Consider the following 22,147-nt stretch of genomic DNA (forward strand, 5'->3'; position numbering starts at 1 on the left):
GTCAATTCCATTCCATTCCCATATAGCCCAGCATGATTGTCCGGAGATTTGGTGTGCGGCAGAGTGAGTGATCTCAATTGATGACAGATTGCAATATCCGAAGGCTGTCAAACTAACATTGCACCTCTCGTCCAGGCCGCCAACTGCTCGCCCTGAATCGCCGGTCTCCGATCTCCAGTCGCTTTTTATCCACCGAGACCCAAATCCCAGTCGACACAGCACAGAAGGAGGCACCTGTCTCTTCGCCAAACCCCCTGCACGAGGTTGTCCAGGCCACACAGAACCCCCGGAGCCTGGCGCAGAAGCAATTCAAGAAACAGGAGCAGCAACGTGAGCACCCCAGCCAACTCCGCAAATATCATTGCCCGACCCAAACCTAACCACATCCTTCCCGCACAGGATCCAAATTCAACAAACTCGGCAGCGCCGTCACAGACTCTCACGACCCCGAAGGTCTCCTCAAAAACCCACCCCGTCCCTCCGACATCACCCTCGAGCTCCTCCTCGCCTCAGGAACACACTTGGGCCACTCGACCTCACGATGGAACCCCCAAAACTCGCGCTACATCTACGGTATTCGTGAAGGCGTGCACATCATCTCCCTCGACGTGACAGCCGCCTACCTCCGCCGCGCCGCCAAGGTCGTCGAAGAAGTTGCCGCCCGCGGCGGCATCATTCTCTTCGCCGGCACACGAAAGGGCCAGAAGCGATCGATCGTCCGGGCCGCCGAACTGGCAGGCGCCTATCACATCTTCGAGCGGTGGATTCCTGGCTCGCTCACGAACGGCCAGCAGATTCTCGGCCACTGCGCGACAAAGGTCGTCAATGCGTTGGACGAGGAGTTGCCAGAGTTCAAGGCCGATTTGGCGGATCGTCCGTCCGTGAAGCCTGATCTGGTCATTTGTCTTAACCCGGTTGAGAACGTTGTCCTGCTGCACGAGTGTGGCCTGCACAATGTTCCTACTATTGGCATTATTGATACCGATGCCGATCCCACTCGCGTCACCTACCCCATCCCCGCGAACGATGACTCCCTGCGCGGTACGAATCTGATTGCTGGTATCCTGGGTCGTGCGGGCGAGGCGGGTCAGAAGAGACGTATTGAGATGGCTAGGGAGGGCAAAACTCTTTATAAGCCTGTTACGGCGAGTGAGCTGCGTCTGGATCCGTTCACGGGCGTGTTGCCTGGTGCCGAGCAGACCAAGGGCCCTAAGCGCGATTAGATTCGGGCTTTGGTCGGCTACTCGTTTTTGTTACATGTTTCTTTTTGTATGTTCTGGCATCCGGGCGACTTTCATGAGCGTCGGGCCTCTTTGTACTGTATAGATGATTCCAGCTAGGTCTTAGGGTGTTATCTCCTCATCGTGTATTAACAGTTGTTTCTATTGATATTTGAATACCGAATGCCTCTGAAGCATATTACTCAATTCTTGCTCTTTGTGATACTGGTATCATGGCCCCTAGCCGTAGTTCTCTAGACGAGCTACTCGTGCAGCATCATTTCCTACGATGTTAATATCCTGAGAACGAAGCTAATGAGAATGGAGAAAGGTGACTACTGGCATGGTGGAAGGCGATCCTAAATAACCATTTCTATATTCATTCTATTCATTACCACTGTTCGTTACAAATAGAGAACACTGTCGGGTTGTCTCATCATATCATAAAGGCAGCCCATTAAACTTCACTCAAGCCTTGAGAGTATACACAACACGTCCACGCGAGTCAGTGCCCTTAAGCGAAACCTCCTGTCCAGAGCTGGAAACCACACGACGGGAATCACCATTGTGCAGAATAATGTCCAGTTCCTTCCAAGCGGGAGCGAAACCGCTCTTCTCGTCGCGAATAAAGTCAACCAAGACCTTCTCCTCGGTGGAGCTGTAGCGCAGAGTATAGACGGAAGTCTGAGGCTTCTGTGAAATACCATCATCTTCATACCAAACATTCTCGAAGACACGCTCATGCGAGGTACCCTTAGGTGGGAAGACTTCAACACCACGGTAGTCATCTAGCTCCTTGACGCCCTGCGAGGCAGCGGTCTCATCGCCAGGGACACGAGTGTGCACGCTCTTGCCGACAGGAATGGCCCCACCGACGCGGGCAATGAGTGGGATGCTATCCTTCCACTCGGATGGGATAGAAGCCCACTGACCCGAAGCAAGGTAGTTATATGGCGCATTCATGTTGACATAGCCGTAATCGAAAGCGTCTCCAGACTTGCGGGGCAGGTAAACATCCGCAGTGTCGATACCAGCTTTGTAGACACCGCCGACGAGGATAGAATCACCGAACCAGAACTGTTCCTCACCAGCCTTGAGTGCCTTGGTCCAGACCTCGGGGTCAGACTCGTAGCCCCAGCCAACCCAGCGCTGTGGTGGAGTCGCCTTCGTATGGCTTTCCAGCCCCAGGGAGTAGATGTATGGCATCATTTCATAGCGGCGCTTGATAGTGTCGCGGACGAGAGGGGTAATCTCAGGATACATGAAAGGCTCAATAACGTCACCGACATCATTGTTATCAGGAGAAGTCTTGAAACAATTGATCGCGAAGCGGGGAGAGTGGCATCCTAGTTGGATCCAGCGAAGTAAAAGTTCAGGCGAGGGCTGGGGACCTTCAAATCCACCGATATCGTGACCTTCACACTGCAAGAGGGACATTCCAGCATTGAGCGAGAGCGCATTGGCGCCCTTCATACTTTCCCAGCTTGTAACGTTGTCTCCACTCCAGGTACTAGCGGAGTAGCGCATGGTACCGGCAGTGGCGCTGCGTGTGAGGACAAATGGGCGGTACTGGGGCTCCATGTCGAGGAGGGCGTCATGGGAAGACTTCCCCATCAGTTCAGTGTGTATCGCGCGACCCCATTCTCCCACGTTGTTTGGCACGGTTTTCTTTGCGCCTGCATCAACCATAGCATCGTCCAATGCTAGGGTCCAATCATCATTGGGCAGAGTGTACTCGTTGTTGTCATTCCACATGCCATCAATACCGACTTTCTTCAGGCTCTGCACTCCGTTGTACCAAAACTTGAAAGCATCTTCGGAAGTAAAGTCGATATGACAGCCATTTCCGCCAGTAGCACCACCCGCGCTCCACAGGCGCATGTAGCCAGGCTTGTCGGTATCAGGGTCTGTGAAGAAACCACGGGAATCAATGAGGCGCTGGAAGTCAGGGTGAGACTCCAGGAGGAAAGGCTTGATGTTGGTAATGAGTCGAATACCATGCTGGTGCATCTTGGCAACGTATTCCGCTGGATCGGGGAAGCGGCTGTAGTTCCAGTTGAAAACGTTGCGGACCTTAGGCTCAACTGCAGCAATAGAGTACCCGGAGCTCATCTGATGAGCCGAAACTGGGATTCCATGCTCCTCTAACTTCTCTGCAAACTCAACGAGAGCTTGGTGTGCAGGCGGGGAGTCCAGAGACGAGTATTTGTATCCACCGGAGATATAACCGTAGGCCCAGCGCGGGACCAGGAGAGGGAAGCCCACCAACTCGGCGTATGACTGAACCACCTCTTGGATGTTCTTTCCAACAAGCAAATACTGCTCCAGACCACCATAGTCTTGGCGGTATACCTTGAAGTGACCCCAGAGACCATCGATCTCTGATCCCACAGACCATGATCCCCGCCCATGTGTTGTTGAGAAGAGAGCAACGCATCCCTCAGGTGTAGCCTTGATCAAGAGCGGGATATGCTTGTAGAGGGGATCGGAGTTGTAGACATCGTAGCCGAAGCAGTCTGTGGCAGAGAGCTGGAAGGTGCGGCCACTTAAGTCCATTGGAGCACTCTTCTCGCCGAGTCCGACATGCAGAGCATTTCGATCGTGAACAGAATAGCTCGCAATACCGGTGGAGTCGGCGACATAAGAGCGGAGAGGCAGGTCTTGGTGGAGAGGTTTGTCGGATCCGGTCCAGGAGAGCGAAACGACAGGTGTGTGTTCCCACTCAACCTTTGCAGTGACACCGCCGACATCAATGGTTTTCGAGCTGCCCTCGTTCTTCGCAAAGACATTGATACCCTGGAGGTTGACCTCGGGTTTCTTAACGCTAGGGTAGGGCGGGAGGTGGTGCTCAGGAGAGGTGAAGGTCACCCGGAAAAGGTTCTGACGAATAGTTTCAAAACAAAAGTCAAAAGGAGTTTTGCTGCTGGAGCTACTCCGCAAGTTCACGGAGGCATCTTGTTGGGAGGTCGAAGAGACCTGCTGGTACCCACGGGGACAAACTTCTTTCTGGGGCATTTTGCTTTGGATTAACGATTGTGTTTCACGAAAGACGAACGAGCAGAGAGTCTCGGCAGTCTGGCATATTTGTAGGATTCTTCATATTTCGCAAGACTCGCGCAGAAGTCCGCAGGACCCCCGCGTGAGACCGTAGGTGATGGGGCGATGTAGAAGCGGAGATCGGGGATCATCACCGACGGCCGTCGAGAAGGACTGCCCCAGGGTGGACGCGACATGCACTCCACTCCTGTCAACCCCACAATCCCCAGACTCAGAATCTCAGATCGCCAAAACTCTCTCCCGCTGCGGATTTACCTACCGAACACCGAGCACTAGCCCTTTATAGGCATCTCCGTCTCTGATGTTCTCGCTCGCCTCTTCCGACCCCCTCATGCCCAGGAATTGATTGGCTCTGATACACCGGAAGTTCTCCGTTTTCAAGCCAAGTGCCGCTTCTCGCCAGATCGAATGACCAGAGGTGTGGCATAAGTGGCATGAGTGGCATGAGTCGGGATGTTAGGGGCTAACAAAGTTATCAGAAGCCGACTCAACGAGACGAGTCTAGTGCAAGTCCGGGGAGATCATAAACTTGGTTTCCCCACGGGGTGTGCAAGCAATCCTGCCAGACTAGTATCTTTGTTCTTCTCCTTGCTTTCTGAAGTTTTCCACACAGCAAGTCACTTTATTCCCATCTCTACAAAGTCTACGTTGCTCTTACACATCAAATATTTGAGTGACTTCTTTTGTCATTAGCGATGTCACAAGTGGATGTTGCTCCTCCAAAACACCAGCAGGATGAGCATGTTGAGTCCATCGAGGCCGAGGCTGAACAGTCCACCAAGTCTGCTCTGGCATCTCAAGATGTTTCAGGGGTAAAAAAAGATGATGCACTGCAGCTGATCGAGGATATGGGGTACTCAACTATCCTCACCCCCGAGAATAACAAGAAAGTGCTGCGCAAGATTGATCTGCGTCTTCTCCCTATCCTGCTAGCAATCTACTTTCTCCAGCAACTGGACAAATCGACCCTGTCATATGCATCTGTCTTCGGTCTCATCGAGAAAGCCCATCTCCATGGCAAGATGTACTCGTGGCTGGGATCGGTGGTTTACCTGGCCCAGTTAGTATTCCAGCCCTTGGTGTCTTACCTGTTGGTCAAGGTGCCACTAGGCAAGTTCTTAGCCGTATCCTGTTTGCTCTGGGGTATTGCTCTATCCTGCATGACTGCCGCGAATACTTTCGCTAGCCTGTTGGTATGTCGACTGTTCTTAGGTATCTTCGAGGCCGGCATCGGTAGGTTTTCTCTTTTAACATCACCTTTATTCCTATGCTTACGATAGATGAACACAGCTCCGGCTTTCATCGCCGTGACCCAGATGTGGTATCGACGTCGTGAGCAGCCAGTAAGATTGGGTTCGTGGTATGCGATGAATGGAGTGGTCAATATGGTATGTACCTCCAGTCGGACTCGTGTTCATTGGCCCTAACTATGGTGCAGTTTGGAAGTCTCATTACCTATGGACTGGGACACATTAACTCTTCTGTATTCGAGCCATACCAGGTAATAAACTCCCAGTTTTGTATAGAGAGCAAGGTGGCTAAATCGATACCGTCACAGATTATCTTCCTTTTTTTCGGACTGATCACTGTTGGCATGTCTGCCGCAATCTTGTAAGACAGGGTCTCCCTTCTAGAACGTGGTTAACAAATGCTAATCAGTTGCAATTACTACAGCTTTCTCATGCCCGATTCTCCAATTACTTCGAAATTCCTCCCTGAAGAAGATAAACTAGTGGCGATCGAAAGGTACCTCATTCCTCCAAAAATAATTTTCGATTTTGGCTGATTGGTGGATAGACTTCGCATGAACCAACAGGGTATGGAGAGCCATGAATGGAAATGGGACCACGTGAAGGAAGCCGCTCTTGACATCAAGTCATGGCTTTGGTTTTCCTTGATGCTTACTATCTCGTATGTAAAGTTCAACCCAGTGGGAACAACGCCTTGCTGACCAGAACCAGAATCCCGAGTGGTGGAATCACGACCTTTGGTCCGTTAATTGTGGAATCTTTCGGATTCGATCAACTGAATACTATTTTGCTTAATGTCCCTTTCGGGGCAGTGCAGTTAATTGCCACGATGGGTGGCGCTTGGCTAGCTACATTTTGGAAAATGAAGAGCCCAGTTCTGGCATTACTGTGCCTTCCGCCTATTGCGGGATGCTGTATGCTTTTGAATATTCCTCATGATGGTTCCCACAAGGGACCTCTTTTGGTCGGTTACTATATTGTGAGTGACCAGTACTTCTCCTTTCTCGGATTAGCTATCGTTACTGACTTCAACTCACAATCTAGATATCCGTTTACCCTGGCATCAGTAAGTTGCCAACTCCTCTACTCCGCAGTAGAATGGAACTAATATCTCTCAGCACCTTTGATTTACTCGTGGTCCGCCGCAAACACAGCCGGCGAGACTAAAAAGAAGGTCACTACCGGTATTCTGATTGTTGGACAATGCGTTGGTAATGTATGTGTCCTTTTTACCCTCTCCGAAAATAATTGTAGTTTGCTAACCGACTACGCCGCTAGGTTATAGGACCAACTCTCTATACCACTGAAGAAGCACCGCTGTACAAGCGTGGTCTTACCTCAAAGTAGGAAACCAACCTTGGAAGGCTTCTCATCGAGATATACCGCTAATTGTTCAATAGCCTCGCTCTATTCTGCGTATTAATTGTTTTGATTCTGTAAGGTCTACATTGGAAGTATGTCAAAAGGCAAAGCTAATATGATCTAGATTGAACGCAACTTATCTGTTTTTCCTCAACAAGAAACACGAAAAACAGCGTGTCGCTGCTGGAAAAGACGCCAAAGTGGTGGATCACTCGATGCACGCCGTAGGGGCTGTGGTCACGGACAAGGAGGGAGCACCCATCCAGCAAGTAGTCAACGATAACGCCTTCAAGGATCTCACCGACTGGGCGAACGAGGATTTTGTGTATGTATACTAGTTGGGCCGACATTTGGGGAGCCACGAAGGAAGCTAGCGAAATATTCGTAAATGCAAAATATTCGAATTTTACCATTACTGGTTCATAGGAGCGCTTACACATAACTGTAAAAAATAGATAGCATCTCAAATAAAGTTCTCTACTCGATACTATTGAATGTCCAGGTGCTCCTACCAAGGATTGGTTGCTGCCCCGATCATCGGGGCCCGCTGTTAATAGCCGATCGTCGGTGCAGTTGCCGAACCCCGCGTTTCCTCATTCCCCAGACCCGAGCAGACAATTCTTCACGTCCACGGAGTTCAGGGCCGCTTGAGCCTTTCTTAGTTAATATGGAGGAGGAAGATTCTTTACATGTGGTCCCTGCACCGATTGGGAAGAAGCGCATTCCAGCAAGTGTCCAGACCCAGGCCCCTATTTCACATGGGTACATCTCGGGTGGCCGAACAATGGTTAATGGTTGGGTTTATTTCTGTATAGAAAGCATGCAGTGCATGTAGACTATCTAAGGTGACTATCTAATTACCACCGAAATCCTGGATACATTGAATTGACGCTCTAACAGGTCCGATGTGACGGAGAGAGACCGTGTGGAAGGTAACGCCAACAAGATCGACATTTACATCTCAAGTTCTATATTGACAAGAAATAGATGTGAAAGATTGGAGAAACAATGCGTTTTCTTTGAGATTCCGAAAGACCCCGTCTCAGAGTAAGAATCTCCAGTGCCACAACCCGCCTCTACGGAGAAATCAGACAATATCCTAACTGCACTAGGCGAATTGAAGGTATTGAATGCGAAGTTCAATACCTTAGAAGACAACTTGATGAGATGCGAGACCTCCTACAGCATAATCGATCCCATACATCAATTTATTCTCGAGAAAATGTGTCTCCGTGCCAGGTCTTAGAATCGCAACAGCACGAAGTTCATGGAGATAGCGGGTGCCCTTCGTCTCATTCTCAAATCACCCATGCACAAGACGACATGGTGACCATTGTGGTGCCCGATAATCAGGTTCACTTTAGTACCCACTCTGGAAATTCCTATCCAAGACCCAGGCCAGATCTTTCGTCTCCGCATGAAATCTTTGTTCCACCACGGTACGAAGCTCCTACCAATGGACTGTCTTCATTAAAACGGAAACGATCTTGCTTCGAGATCAGTGAGGATTCTGTTGCAGACTTTATTGATAAAGGTCTTATTACAATGGAGTGTGCTGTCTCTTGTTTTGATACGTACATCTTCCCCTACGCCCCGTCTCCAGCTTTGGGATAATGACTAATTCAAGTCCACAGCTTTTTCCAAGGTTGCGTATGTCTCGTCGGCTCGTCAAATATAAACCAGTATTCTAAAACTAACACCCTAATCCGAACTTCAGGATCGATATATTCCAATCTTTGACCCTCAATATGATACCTTCGACTCGGTAAGATCTCGAAGTAGTATACTCCTCAATGCAATATGCACCATTGGAAGCATGGTCGAAATAGGTCAATTCAACCAAAACATACCTTGATTACCTTGATTAACCCTCATACTAGGTACTGGAGACCAGATGTCAGATATGCTACACGCTGAACTGAAAAAATGGATCAACGTCATAATTCAAAATAAGGGACTGAATTGTCTTGAATCAGTACAGGCAATGCTGGTGGTCGCTTGCTACTCTGCAGAGCGGCTTCTTATTTTGTCTTTTGCTACTCGAATGGCGCTTGATCTAGGTCTACATGAGGCTTTTGAAGAACTCACCGAGCGAGTTGCGATGAAGAATGATGAAAACCTATATGAAGTTTCGGACCATGACTTTGAGCGAGAGCAGGATATAATGAGAAAATCAAGAACATGGTTCGGTCTTTTGGTGCTTGAGCATATGTGAGTACTACTTTGACTAAACAGTCTTCGCTGAATTCTGATGTTTTTCCAGATTCCGAGTTGATGGAGGGAAGCCTCCCGGTATTAGGCTAATAGGGAATTCTCGACGCTGTCGAATTCTACTCAGTCATCCATCCTCTACAGTTCTTGACCTTCGATTGTTTTCTCAGGTCGAGGTAAGTCTAGCAGTGGTTCCGCGCGAATAAATCAATGATCTCCAGTTAATCTAATAATTCATAGCTCAACATCCTGCGAGGTAAGGCCAGTTTGCGGCAAGTAATGTAATCTGAATCTCACTATTCTCTCACAGCAACAATTAACGACAATTTGGGATCGGGGACAAAACTGGATCGGCCCGGAATATCGGACTTCGTTCACGAAATGAAAATTGACCTGGATCTATGGTTCGATGACTGGCTTCGAATAATTGAAAGCTCGACAACCGCCCGAGATGAAAAGCCATACCTTCTCGCTGCACTACGAATACAAAAATGCTGGGCAGAGATGATGCTCAACTGCAAAGCTTTACGAGCCATGGGTGTCGAAAACGTAGCCGCCATGTCAGCAACCGAACGAAGTATCCTTCTCACGGCCAAGTCTAGTGCTCGCAGACACCTCCGCCTCATCATCCTTGAGCCAGAATACTACCTCGCCAAACTGAAATACGCAATGGACTTTGTCTGGGCCAAGTGCGCATTTTCATTCTTGCTTCTTCTCAAGCTTTCGCGACTGCTTCCTGAGCGTGATGACGAGCACCAGGAGCTTTTTGATCATGGAAATAGCTTATTGCATGAATTAAACAAGGCGGGCTCGAATTGGAGGCATTCCGGGGCGGGGAATATCTATCTTCAAATTTTGAAGGTGAGTATCGAGAAATATGGACGGACTTTGCAGGAATCCCAGCAACCCAGTAGCGGCGGCGGCTCTACAGCCACATCGCCATTCTGGGAACTTTTCGATGCCCAAGCAGATCTTCAGTGGTTTGTGCCTGAACAGTTTGTGTCAGAGTGGGATTTTCCGGGGTTGAACTTGTTTTATTTCCCTACTGCTTGGCAGGATTCCTTTGGAGATTTCTCCTTGGCTATGTAACATACGGGTGATGCACCCAGATGTACGTTATTTGACGAAGCTTGGTTTGAAAAAAAATCATGAAGTGGATCATCTATCCCAATGGTATTCAGAATCCATAGCTACAAACCAGTGTAACCTCTAAAAAGCTATTTTAACTTTTGTGCGGCACCCATCGATTTCCTGATGAACCGGGTGCTGGATATCATATCTAAACCCCAAACAAGAAAGCACATTAAGTCATCATGAACAAGTCTATGCAAGGGCCTTCATGGCGAGCTCGACACTATGAAATTTGTCAGTAAGTGTAGAAGGCGCGTTCATCCGGGGGGAAACATACACAACGAAAGTTCCGGCAGAGACAGGCATAGCCCTCAGCAGGGTGGGCGCAATACCCTTCCAGAAACCACCCAGACCCTCGATAGCGTAGGTCTTGGCGATGCAGTCGCGCATGCTGCTGTACTTCTGGGTGGCGCCGAATCCATCGGTCTGCATCTTACTCTTGATCACATCGAAGGGGTAGCTGGACAGCCACAGAGCCTCACCGGCAAGACCACCGTAGGTCGCGACCTTGACGGCGGAGATATCCTCACGCTTGATGTTATTACGCTTGGCATCTTGGTTCATCATGTACTCGAAGGCCATGAACCAAGAACCGTAAGCCTGGGCCTCACGCAGGATGGTGACAGCCTGACCACGGTAGAGGCCGCGGAGAGCGCCATTGTGCGAAGAGATCTTGCGAATGCAGTCGATTGGGCCATCGTACAGACGACCGGCGCCGTGAGGCTGGGCCTGGAGACGGATACGCACGTGCTCGATGGGACCGGAGAGGACGGAGTTGGTCACACCGGCGAACGAACCGGCCATGTAGTATTGGAGATAAGAGAGGGAACCATCCGCGTACTTCTTTTGGTTCAAGGCCTCCAGGCGACGACGGGCCTCGTGGAAAGCACCGAATTGAACACTCACCTACAAAGTCGGTTAGTCTCGGTGGTTGGTGGGGGGGAGGAGAGGGGCATTGGAACCGCAATTGTCACTTACACAGGCACCGATACCAATCAGAGGAGTCAAAGTTCCCTTGTAGAAAGCAGCAGGACCCTCGGTCTTGAAAATCTGCTTGGCGCACTCCGCGGCGCCGGAGTATTGGGTGGTGGTCTGCAGGCGCACCTTGACAATGTCTGGGGCGGGTTAGCGGGGTGCGATTGAGACGAATGGGACGGGCGATTGGAGAGAATGCGATCACAAACCGAAAGGTTGACCTAGAACAGAGTTGTATTAGCAACAGCTTTCAATCAATTTAGGGAAGGGGGGATTTAGAGAGGTATCAGGTATCCCGTGAGCCCTCGTCACACACATACCCAGCAGAACCTGAGCTATTCCACCAGCAGCGCCCGCGGCCAAATCCTTAACGGTGCGCAGGGCATCGGCACCCTTTTCAATATCATCGAAAGCCGGGGACTCCATTGTGATGTGTGAAAGGGTATCCACTGGGTGAGGAAGAGGAGAAGAAAGCACCCCGGACTTCGGACTCCGGACTTTATATAAGTGAATGTCTATCAGGGACGCAGCTTATCGAGATGGCGCCATCCGCACGCTGATTCGCTGGGACCGCCGAGGGAAACGGGTTTGCCGTCGGGAAACTAGTTATGTAAGCATTGCTTTGCCAAACAGCCGCAAAAAGGTGGAGCTGGAACATGAGCAGCACAAGTATGCACAGGCGCGCGGTTTTACGGGTACGTTCTAGCTTTGGCATTCTCTTGGGGTCCAGCCAGGTTGTTCTCTGACATATTGACTGATTGCCCTTCTTTCTCCTCTAGTTCCCGCGCCGCGTCGATTTATATTCGACCCCCTCTCCAGGCCTCGTTAGTCGGTCCTTTCGATCCTCCGCTATCCGATTGAATTCTGTCGGCTCTGGCTCTGGCGATGGAGATGGTACTGCTTCAAATTCAACGGCTCCAGTTCCCAAGTTTGGGAATCGATGGGGCCCGAAACTAGTAACTAAACCGACTGGATTGAGTTCCGCTGAACAGGCATTACGCGATTCCCTCAAAGCTGCAAGTCAACCACCTCCCAAACCAGAACAACCAAGACAACCAAAACATCAATCCCGGGAACGAAGACCATTTGAAAGGCATCCGGGGGCTACAAGGAATGGCCCAGGTGACCACTCATTGAGATCCCACGATAAGCCGACCTCATTCCGACGAGATCGTGTTCGCGAGCGACATGAGCGTGAGCAGAATGGACAACAACCTCGAAACCAAAGACAACTGCAAGAAAGGCGAGAAAATGATTGGACGTGCAAGTCATGTAATGCTCATGTATTTGCTAAGCATGTGGCTTGTCCATTTTGCAGTGCACCTCGACCGGATGTCGCTCGCCGGCGCGAACCGCAGACCTTTTGGAAGGACAGAGCACCCGCTGGTCGAAAGGGGTTTGGTAAAGACGACTCTCCGGATACAACGGCCGTGAAGTACCGGGGACTGAGGGACGAGTTAGAGGAATCGAAGGTCGACGAAAAGGAACAAAAACAACCGCTTGATCCCGTCTCAGAGGCAGAGGCGAAGCTGGAAAAACAAAAAAGAAAGGAGGATCGGCTGAAGGCAAAGGAAGATCAATGGAACTGGGATATGTCTTCTTTAGAGAAGCTGGAAGCCAGGGAAGCCCAGGAGCAAGCGGCCGCTTCCAAGAAACCCGCACGCAAAGGTCAACGCCCGTCCCGGTCCGAGGGAGACGATTTTGACCCAGAAGAGCATGAGCGACTTCGCGAGGAACGTAAGCGCCTCAAGAAGGCCAAGGCGGACAAGAAGAGGGGGAGATCTGCAAAGGTCGAAGCCGCTCCCACGCCCATCTACCTCCCCGAGTTCATCAGCGTCAGCAACCTGGCCGATGTCGTCGGTGTGCGCCCCAATCTATTCGTGCAGCGCATGGAAGAAATGGGCTTCGAAGATGTCATGTACAACCATGTTCTGGATGCGGAGACTGCTGGCCTAGTGGCCGCGGAGTATAACTTTGAGGCTCTCTTTGATACGGAGAACCCCGACCTCGAGGCTGCTGCGTTGCCAGAAGATCCCTCTTTGCTCCCGTCACGTCCCCCTGTTGTCACCATTATGGGTCATGTCGATCACGGAAAGACTACCATCCTAGACTGGCTGCGTAAGTCATCAGTCGCGGCCACTGAACACGGCGGTATCACCCAGCATATTGGTGCCTTCTCGGTGCCAATGCCGTCAGGAAAAACTATCACCTTCCTCGACACTCCTGGTCATTCTGCGTTTTTGGAAATGCGCCGCCGTGGTGCCGATGTGACTGATATTGTCGTCCTTGTTGTGGCCGCCGATGACAGTGTCAAGCCACAAACCATCGAAGCTATCAAGCACGCAACCCAAGCTAATGTTCCAATCATTGTCGCAATGAGTAAGATTGACAAGGAGGGTCGCAACCCCGACCGAGTCAAGCAAGATCTTTCTGTTCATGGTGTCCACGTGGAAGACTACGGTGGTGATGTTCAGGCCATTGGAGTGAGTGGCAAGACTGGCGAAGGAATGATTGAACTGGAGGAGGCGATTGGCGCTTTATCTGAGATGCTCGACCACCGTGCCGATACTACAGGCAATGCAGAGGGTTGGGTTCTTGAAGCGACTACCAAGAGCTACGGCCGTGTGGCATCTGCTCTTATCCGTCGTGGTACCCTGCGTACTGGTGATATTATTGTTGCCGGTGAAACGTGGGCTCGTGTTCGTACTCTTCGCAATGAAGCTGGAGTTGCCATTGAAGAAGCTACCCCCGGCATGCCTGTTGAGATTGACGGCTGGAGGGATCAACCAGCCGCTGGCACCGAGATCCTCCAAGCCCCCACCGAACAAAGAGCCAAGGAGGTCGTGGAGTACCGCCAGGATCGTTCCGACAACAAGAAGCTGGGCGAAGATATGGAAGCGATTAACGTTGCCCGCCGAGAAGCTCTTGAGAAACGCAGACTTGAGGATATGGATTCGGATGAGACAACTACTAAATCAGCAAAGCCCACTGGCCCCAAGCCAGTGAACTTCATCATCAAGGCTGACGTTGATGGTTCCGCCGAGGCAGTTCTCAACTCGATTGCCGCCATCGGAAACAATGAGATCTACGCCAACATCATCCGCTCCGGAGTCGGTCCAGTAGGAGAGTTTGATATCGAACACGCGGCCAGCGCCAATGGCATCGTGATCTCCTTCAACATGCCCATTGACAATAACATGATGCGTATGGCTGAAATGGAGGGCGTCCAAATCATGGACCACAACATCATTTATAAGCTCATCGACGACGTCAAGGCCAACCTCAGCGAGCATCTTCCGCCAACAGTCACCCAGCGTGTCACTGGTGAAGCCGAGATCGGACAGATCTTTGAGATCACACTCAAGGGCCGCGAAAAGACTGCCATCGCGGGTTGTCGTGTTCGTAACGGTATGATTCAGAAATCGCGAAAGGTCCGAGTGACCCGTAATGATGAAACTATCTTCGACGGTAAGATATATCCGCAAATCTACGCTTCAAAGCTTCCTACTAACACCTTCCAGGTACCATGAACTCCCTTAAGAACGTCAAAAAGGATGTCACCGAGATGCGCAAAGATACCGAGTGCGGTATTGGATTCGAGGGCTGGACTGACTTCGCTGTTGGCGATCATGTCCAATGCTATGAAGAGATCTTTGAGAAGCGTTATCTCTAAGAATCTTGAATCTTGAGATATTGCTGGCATGTGCATGTAATCATATCTTTGTACTATATTCTGCTTTCCGTGTCTGCATCTGGTGGAGTTTGTTTGCAATCATCAATGGATATAAAAAGGCACACTTGTTAATAGGACAATAAAACCCTGGAACCTTCTGATGGATCTTAAATCAAGACATGGATCAAGTTCCACTTTTCAACCCCAGAGTTTGAAATTCCCCTCCGGGCACCTGGGCAACATTCTAATACTGGGGGTGTTGGGATTTGCGATTTCGACTTCAACCTTGGAACTTAAATTTACAATAATTCCAGCTGCATAATCTTGAGGCTTTTTTTTATTCAGATTGTCCCTCGGGCCATCAATAGCGAACTTGCAACCCCTCTTCTCTTATGTCAGATCTGTGGTCGTCCGCTCGCTGGACTGCACAATTACCTTGGCCGTCATGTTGACATTCAAGGCGTTCGGTGTGTTTGGCTTCGCCTTCTTCACTGGCTCATGGCCATACAGAGAAGGGCCTCATACTGTAAGGTTATGGGTGGAGAAAAAAATACGGAAGTGGTAATTTGGATTGAGTAGACAGTGAAGCTATCTGAACATAGAAAGGACGGTAAAATTGATGCCCGAGGCAACAATGCCTCAACTCATGTGCAACAACGACAACAATAACAGAAGTAGCAGAAACCGACCTTCCTCTGCCCTCCCCAATCCTCCCTTGATATCAGTCTAGGTCTGAGTCTCAGTCCGAGTCCGAGTCTGATAAGGATGAAGATCAGGATGATTCTGAGAGCAATTCTATGCGCTCGCGCACTTCCCGTTCGCGCCGTTCTCTGTCTTCTGCAAGCAGTGCTCTGTTTCCAAGTAAATCTGTGATTAATTCCGTCATAATGATGGCGGCTACCAGGAAGCCAAGCACGCGGTTCAGTTGCTTGGTGATTTCCCACTGTTCCTCCTCGCGCTTTCGTTCTGCCTCTTGATGTGCGAGCGAACACTGTAGACACGGGCGAATAAACAGGGGACAGAGAGGCCAGCAACTATGCCGACGGAGCGACGCGTATGTTCTTTCTCTTGCGGATCGAGATCTATTATTAGATGGGTACAAGTATCTACTACTGGTGAAGGTATCATGACGACGAGTGCGGCGTCTCCTCCCCTTCTTGGAGTGCTCGATGTAAGGGGCGTAAGTAATACCGGAAGTAGTGAAAGATTCGGAAGTATGCCAAGATGTCGATCTACTTAGATCAGAATGGTCATCGGTATACAACCTCGACAAGATGGTCGTGTTCGTAGAAAGGAAACTTGAGGGTAGTTCTCTGTGATTTGAATGGTATTTCATAGCGGCTGTAAGGGGGGAGGATGCGAACGAGGGGTGGTGGCATATTTGTGATCTCGTATTATTGATGGCCACGAAGTGTGGATTCGCCTTGGCAAACTTATCGACCAGGACAGAGTGATTCGGAATTCCTAGTTTACCACGAGCGGGCCATTTGACGAAGCCGAAACAGCCTGGAGGGTTGTTGTCTGTTTTTTGACGGGGTGATTCTATATTGATAGAGGCAATTATCGATAACCCTGTTCTTGTGTTTCCCATTATCTCACTCTTTTTCAGATCGCACTATCTGTATTGCAGATATCTGTGTCGTAGACGGTGGGTGTGTGAGGCGAGGTTTAAGTCAATCGACAGTATCTTTGCGGCAGTCTCTTGGTATCAAAGAACTCAGGGCAACACGGGCAACTTGATTCGAAGGACCAGAAACGGTGAGATGGAGATGGCAGTATGAAATAGCTCAAAGAAAAAACGAGGTATGGGGAAGAAGGAGGAGGTGGTGGCGGGAGAACGGGAACTAAGCTCAGGCACCAATATCAATACATGTTGTGGAACAGGGCTCAGTAATCCATATAGGTGCACCAATAGAAATCACAATGAGTCTGAATTACTAACAAGCCCTTAGCTGGCAATTTGGATGGGCTAAATACATGATTAATTTTGGTGGATCTATAGTATCTCCGTTTTCCGGGTATCCACCAATCCTGCTGCTCCAACAACATGAATAGCCTCATCAAAATTATCATAGCAGTCTGGGACTTGAGAACGCACTAGTATATATTCAAAATCAAAGACAATCCTCCTAACGCCTGGCATCAGTCTTTAGCATAGTTACAGGATGGCTGTCGTATTGGCCTAGGCTAAAGAAAGTTTTCACGAATTCCTTCTGATTCCCTCTACGTTCGCCCTCATTTCAGCCTCGTAAATTATCTTGGTGATCAGCCAACTCAAGTATTGATACCCACGTCGACTTCAACTCCTAAATTGAACAATTTATTAAGCGTCCCGTGTTATCTTCAATCAAACCCCTTTCATAAACGACTATATGGTTCGATTTTAAGCACACCGTCTCGCTAAATTCTCCGGCGATCTTAGACTAATTCACATTTCATTATAAGAACCGTACTACTCATATTGTATTATATCACTCAATCCATTGAAGGAGGTATGGTGCCGCAGACTTATTCTAACGTCCGCAGTACGTTGATCCTAAAACATGACGGCGGGCTAGATCTCTTAGCCTGGACTGACTACGGCGGTGCCCCATTTATTGAACTAGAAGTGTGACGGCATGATCGGCAAGTGGTAGTCCGTATAGGATACAGGCCAAATTTCTGTCGCAGAACACGACTGTTTTCTCTAGACAAAAGGTATCATATGATATATACTGATTTTATATTCCCTGGAACGTGTAAGAATATCTATAGGGTAGGGGAGAGGGCCTACTAATCAGGAGGAAACATGTTAGATTAATGAAAGACTGTTCCTTAAGGGACCAATAAATCCAACCAAAGAAAATCTATATAAAATGGGTTCTGCACAAGTCTCCAGACCATATTTCCATTTCCCAATCCACCAAAACAATATAGACTAGCGCAGCTATAAGGCCATGGTGAGAAACGGGTCTAATCCGTTTCCTTATGAGTGCTCAGGCCGATCGTTTCCCTTAGCTGGTCTTCATCGGTTACCTCACACATTCCAGAAGCTCCGGGTTGCGATCCCGCAGGACATTGGGAAGCTGGGGTGCCCGCAGTATAGGGTGGTTCCCCTAGGTATCCACCCTTCGCGTAATTTGCAACTACCAGATATTGGCCAAAAGGACATTTTCGCGAAGAAACAGCCATGCCAAGTTTATAGCTTTTGGCCCAGATAACCTAGAGTTTCGAACAGGATTAGTGAGTAAGCTTCGGTAGTGGAAATTCTGGAGAAAAAGGTTGACATTTATGACATACCTGCGTATAATGATTACATACCTGCCCAGCAGGGCACGGATAGTCATATATATAGTAATCCTTTTCTTCAGCCCAAGTGGCTGTTGCGTTCTGGAAGATATCTACTAATTCATCTGAGGAATATAGATTTTGTCCAACAGAGTCGTACTTGGCCGTATAGTGCTTAGGATCATATGCAAACTCGCAGTTGTCAGCCCATCCCTGGGCTTTATCGGCGAGTTCATCATCCCAAGTCATCTCTAACATGTCGGCAGCCGGAGGATTATTCACAGCAAGACGATCTATTTTAATTATTAGAAAAGACCTTGTAGTAATAGATTCAACTTCATAAACATAACTCACATTGATTATGCAGGTCCAGGGCAGAGTACTATTCATATAACGCGTGAGCCTTTTGCGACAGATTGTATCTCGAATCAGCCATACCGTCCGCTCGGGAGCTAAGTCTGCCAGAATCCCCGAAGAGCAAAGAAACACAGTGAAAATGCTCAACAAGACGTTGAATGTAGACACCATTTTGGCGAGTCAAGAATTGATGATAAAGAAGAACGTGCCGTGGAACTTCTGCAGCAAATTGGGCTTAAGTAGCAATTTATAGAACTAAATTATTAATTAATCGTAAATGTGGAATTAGGATACTTATCAGTGACTAAAAACACTAGTTTATTAATTACTGCACGAAATATTATTTCTTTTTCTTGATGAACACATATTGTATATGGTAAAGCAATCCCCGAAGTCACACCTAGGGCCAAATCTTGATATCTGTTCAATCACCTTCCCCTATTGTTGTAGAATTATTTGGCAGCATACGTGTGTGTGGATAAGCCCAGGGATCAGCAATTGCATCAGACAAAAAGCAAAGAGAACCCTAAAATATTCCCGTATTGGTCTTCCATTTTTTCGGATTTCTAAAACTTTATACCGCCTAATTTCCTGATTGAATTAAACAAGTCCGACATCTTCATAATTTATAAGTACTTCGTAGAGTTCCTAGGCCTACTTGACCATCCTGTGTTGACCTGCTACAGGAGATTTCGAAAACAGATTACCCCCCAGACAGGCACTCTTTCTTTCCCAGCGCCCCACCTAAGGTGACACTAATCCTCAAATGGCTAGTCACAGGTCTCTATAGCAGTATGTTTAGGGGGTAATACGATTTCAATATCCCCTGTACTCCTGCCTTCATAGGGATAATGCAATTTTCTATACCAGTTATTTTCTCTCGATAGCTAGTGAACTAAGTAACTAACTAATGATTTCTAATTACGTAATTTTATACTTAATGAAATAGTGAACTAGTTACTATCTAAACTTTACTTTGCGTTTATTAGAAGATAAGTTCTTAAATAACAATTTATGGTGGATCTTTATCATTTATTGATTGATCATCGATAGCCTTTTGTTGATCACTGCTAGTTTGTGTTAGTCATTCTCGAAAGCGCTTTAACCAACAAACATTGGGAATCACTTTCCTGGCCCCACTGCCAAGACTATATAATGCGGGGCATCTATCGAATTAAGAGGATGAGATTGAGCTCCATCGTAAGTTACATACTGCATGACACTGTTTCATCAAATTTGAAATTATAATATATACAGTGGTGTTCCATGAGTACTTGTAATATCCTCTTATCCGTCATCTAGTCGTTGTTAGCGCGGATTTTAGCGCCATGCACCTGCCCTAAATATAACGCGTGGTTATTGATCCGTCACGCTTCCATGCAGTAATCAATTGGTTAAAGTGTAATTTTGGCCTAATTCAATGGGCAATCCCCATAGGCTGGGACGGGCCAGAGCCCGATGGTAAACCATGTACGGGCTGCAGATAAATTGTGTCAGTAGTTACCGGCTATATTTTAAGGTATGCATCAAATATGATTCGTTTTCGTTTATATTATGCAACAATTGAACAGTAACGTTCGAATCACACAAGAAATACACTCGTGGCATTAAAAAATAAAATATCTGAAAGACGGCCGTCAAAAAAAGGGTGTGATCGGATTAGGATACGTTGTGATGCGATGAATTAGCAGATTCGTGGTGAGCATTCAAGTTTGAGGTTATCAAATCCAGATGCACCAATATATGGACACTTATTATAGGAGAGCAAAGCACCAACTGCATGCAAATGTAATACAATATGGTTGACAATCTTTCTGTTGGTGCAAACACATTTGCGTTCTTTGATGAGAAATTCAGGGCGATTCCCCCAAGAACATCATTACTAAAGACTACTATATATACAGACCAGCTCAAGATTCATATCTCAGAAGGAAGATGGTAAAACACTGGCATAGTCGATGGGCGGTCGATTTGAACTTGGAATTTCACGAGCATTATGTAGAGTCATTCAACAATAACCATCGTTTAGGGGGGGGGGGGTCTATTGGGAGAGTTATTGGGATAGCGATTGATACCTCAGACTATGGTCATTTCACCTTGAACATACAGATATCGAATACACGGCAAGTGCGATCCGATAAACAGTGGGATAGTACCTATGTGGGATGAGGAACCAAGAAATACTAGTGCTATCTTCCAAGGCTAAGCTTTCATCCTGGGTGTATAGAAATAAGTTTGAAGCCACTCATTTTCTTCTAAGACTGGTAACACTGGATTCTTGGGATTATTGCGTCTTTTCAACCTTGCAATACGTTTTAAAGTCCATTCCATGTAATGGGGTTCCGAAGTAGTGAATAAGCTTCCTCGCCAGTAAGGTATACTTTTAGGCCTAGTGATCTGAAAGTGGAGTTTCCCAAGCTTGTTACAAAGAGCACTAGTATTCTGATAAACAGTGCTGATATATGAGCTTTCACCTGGGCATGGGTAGAGTTTACGGTAGTGTGAAATCAGAGCCCTGGAATCTTGTAAAGGCCTGAAGGACACATGCACACATTTAGGGAAGTGACCGCTTCCACACTGACAACCCATAAAAAATATCTAGTACCACCTGGGCAGCTAGAATGGACAGTCCAGGAAACGCCTACTTCGCCTTCCACCGAACTCTACCAACCCATCTAGCCCAATCCTGTACATCCTCTCTCTCCAAAATCCTGTCCACGGTATACCACTCTCTCGCCAACTCCTCATTACTAGCCATGCGGTGCACAAAGCTATGACAAGCCCGACAAAGCCACGCAACACTATTCAACACCCACTCCTCATGCCACCCCCTCTTTATGACCTTTGCGTGCACACCGCGCGGAATAAGATGATGGTACGACAGAGGAATCCAGTCGCGCTCGCAAATCTCACACGCGTCTGTTCGTGTATTCACCCATGCGGGCGGTCCGGTCGTCACGCTTGAAATATATTCGTTCAGCACAGGTGATATGAATTCTGGCAAATCGGTTGCGTCCGGGATGAGACCGTATACGGAGAGGGTGTCTGTCACTTCGACCGGGATCGGGGAACAGAGGTTATCCAGGACAGTGCGGTTCATCGGACTGTCTTGGTCTTCTGGGATGTAGCGGGCTTTTAAAACCGCATCGTTTTGGATGGCGGAGTAGGAGAGTGTTCTCAGATCGTCTGGGAATGTCGTAAATGTTTCACCGGCTATAAACTGGAGACGGATGGTATTAGCTTTGCTCTTGTGGGAGATTTTTTGTTGGATTGGCATATACGTCAATAAATTCAGCCAATTCTTCCGGATCCGCTCGTTCATGCTTTATGACGATTTCTGTGCTGGTCACGTCTTTGCGTCCATTGCGTTTTGCTTTGCCCCGCCGTCTAGAGGTCTTTGGTTGCCCTTCGGAGCGGGCAACGATGGCGCTCGAGAGACACTCTCGGAAGATGGTGTAATTATCATCGGAGGTCATTGGGTATATAACTATCCCATTGTATCCGGAGAGCGTTCCCGGAGTTTATTCTTGCGAGCTGTTGGGGTCGAGTAGATTGGTTGGAGGTGATTGGAGGTTCTGCCCGCGCCACGGCAGGGACGCTTGACATCATCCGCATCCCTCGACCTAACTAGACCTTGCCAAAGC

At 48.4% G+C, this 22,147-nt stretch overlaps 7 protein-coding genes across 7 annotated transcripts; 3 read left to right on the top strand and 4 right to left on the bottom strand.

The window, feature by feature from the left end:
• Positions 1 to 32: 32 nt before the first annotated feature.
• On the top strand, positions 33 to 1,223 carry N7533_002719 (mitochondrial 37S ribosomal protein uS2m; the record flags this gene model as incomplete). The annotated part of the gene is made up of 3 exons (XM_057099369.1): positions 33 to 63; positions 136 to 330; positions 400 to 1,223. The coding sequence occupies 3 exons, from the start codon at positions 33 to 35 to the stop codon at positions 1,221 to 1,223; spliced, it is 1,050 nt and encodes a 349-aa protein (XP_056964505.1).
• A 465-nt stretch (positions 1,224 to 1,688) lies between these two features.
• Positions 1,689 to 4,235, bottom strand: N7533_002720 (putative alpha-glucosidase; the record flags this gene model as incomplete). Its single annotated transcript, XM_057099370.1, has 1 exon — positions 1,689 to 4,235. One exon carries the CDS (start codon positions 4,233 to 4,235, stop codon positions 1,689 to 1,691), a length of 2,547 nt encoding a protein of 848 aa, XP_056964506.1.
• A 737-nt stretch (positions 4,236 to 4,972) lies between these two features.
• On the top strand, positions 4,973 to 10,189 carry N7533_002721 (uncharacterized protein; the record flags this gene model as incomplete). The annotated part of the gene is made up of 21 exons (XM_057099371.1): positions 4,973 to 5,510; positions 5,568 to 5,665; positions 5,716 to 5,778; positions 5,836 to 5,888; positions 5,952 to 6,023; positions 6,075 to 6,188; positions 6,239 to 6,506; positions 6,572 to 6,593; positions 6,646 to 6,743; positions 6,806 to 6,870; positions 6,928 to 6,963; positions 7,014 to 7,214; positions 7,790 to 7,936; positions 8,002 to 8,439; positions 8,524 to 8,539; positions 8,607 to 8,654; positions 8,871 to 9,100; positions 9,153 to 9,181; positions 9,245 to 9,276; positions 9,341 to 9,356; positions 9,411 to 10,189. The coding sequence occupies 21 exons, from the start codon at positions 4,973 to 4,975 to the stop codon at positions 10,187 to 10,189; spliced, it is 3,363 nt and encodes a 1,120-aa protein (XP_056964507.1).
• A 234-nt stretch (positions 10,190 to 10,423) lies between these two features.
• Positions 10,424 to 11,632, bottom strand: N7533_002722 (uncharacterized protein; the record flags this gene model as incomplete). Its single annotated transcript, XM_057099372.1, has 5 exons — positions 10,424 to 10,454; positions 10,509 to 11,137; positions 11,210 to 11,346; positions 11,416 to 11,427; positions 11,527 to 11,632. The coding sequence occupies 5 exons, from the start codon at positions 11,630 to 11,632 to the stop codon at positions 10,424 to 10,426; spliced, it is 915 nt and encodes a 304-aa protein (XP_056964508.1).
• A 245-nt stretch (positions 11,633 to 11,877) lies between these two features.
• Positions 11,878 to 14,879, top strand: N7533_002723 (translation initiation factor 2; the record flags this gene model as incomplete). Its single annotated transcript, XM_057099373.1, has 3 exons — positions 11,878 to 11,901; positions 11,986 to 14,674; positions 14,728 to 14,879. The coding sequence occupies 3 exons, from the start codon at positions 11,878 to 11,880 to the stop codon at positions 14,877 to 14,879; spliced, it is 2,865 nt and encodes a 954-aa protein (XP_056964509.1).
• Positions 14,880 to 17,831: 2,952 nt separating this feature from the next.
• On the bottom strand, positions 17,832 to 18,674 carry N7533_002724 (CAP domain-containing protein; the record flags this gene model as incomplete). The annotated part of the gene is made up of 4 exons (XM_057099374.1): positions 17,832 to 18,080; positions 18,180 to 18,439; positions 18,501 to 18,528; positions 18,585 to 18,674. 4 exons carry the CDS (start codon positions 18,672 to 18,674, stop codon positions 17,832 to 17,834), a joined length of 627 nt encoding a protein of 208 aa, XP_056964510.1.
• Positions 18,675 to 21,144: 2,470 nt separating this feature from the next.
• On the bottom strand, positions 21,145 to 21,979 carry N7533_002725 (uncharacterized protein; the record flags this gene model as incomplete). The annotated part of the gene is made up of 2 exons (XM_057099375.1): positions 21,145 to 21,723; positions 21,785 to 21,979. The coding sequence occupies 2 exons, from the start codon at positions 21,977 to 21,979 to the stop codon at positions 21,145 to 21,147; spliced, it is 774 nt and encodes a 257-aa protein (XP_056964511.1).
• Between the last annotated feature and the right edge of the window lie 168 nt (positions 21,980 to 22,147).

The sequence above is a fragment of the Penicillium manginii genome, assembly GCF_028828005.1.
Source record: "Penicillium manginii strain IBT 31320 chromosome Unknown utg000002l:1.0-5564898.0:1.0-5567710.0, whole genome shotgun sequence".
Classification (NCBI taxonomy): Eukaryota; Fungi; Ascomycota; class Eurotiomycetes; order Eurotiales; family Aspergillaceae; genus Penicillium; species Penicillium manginii.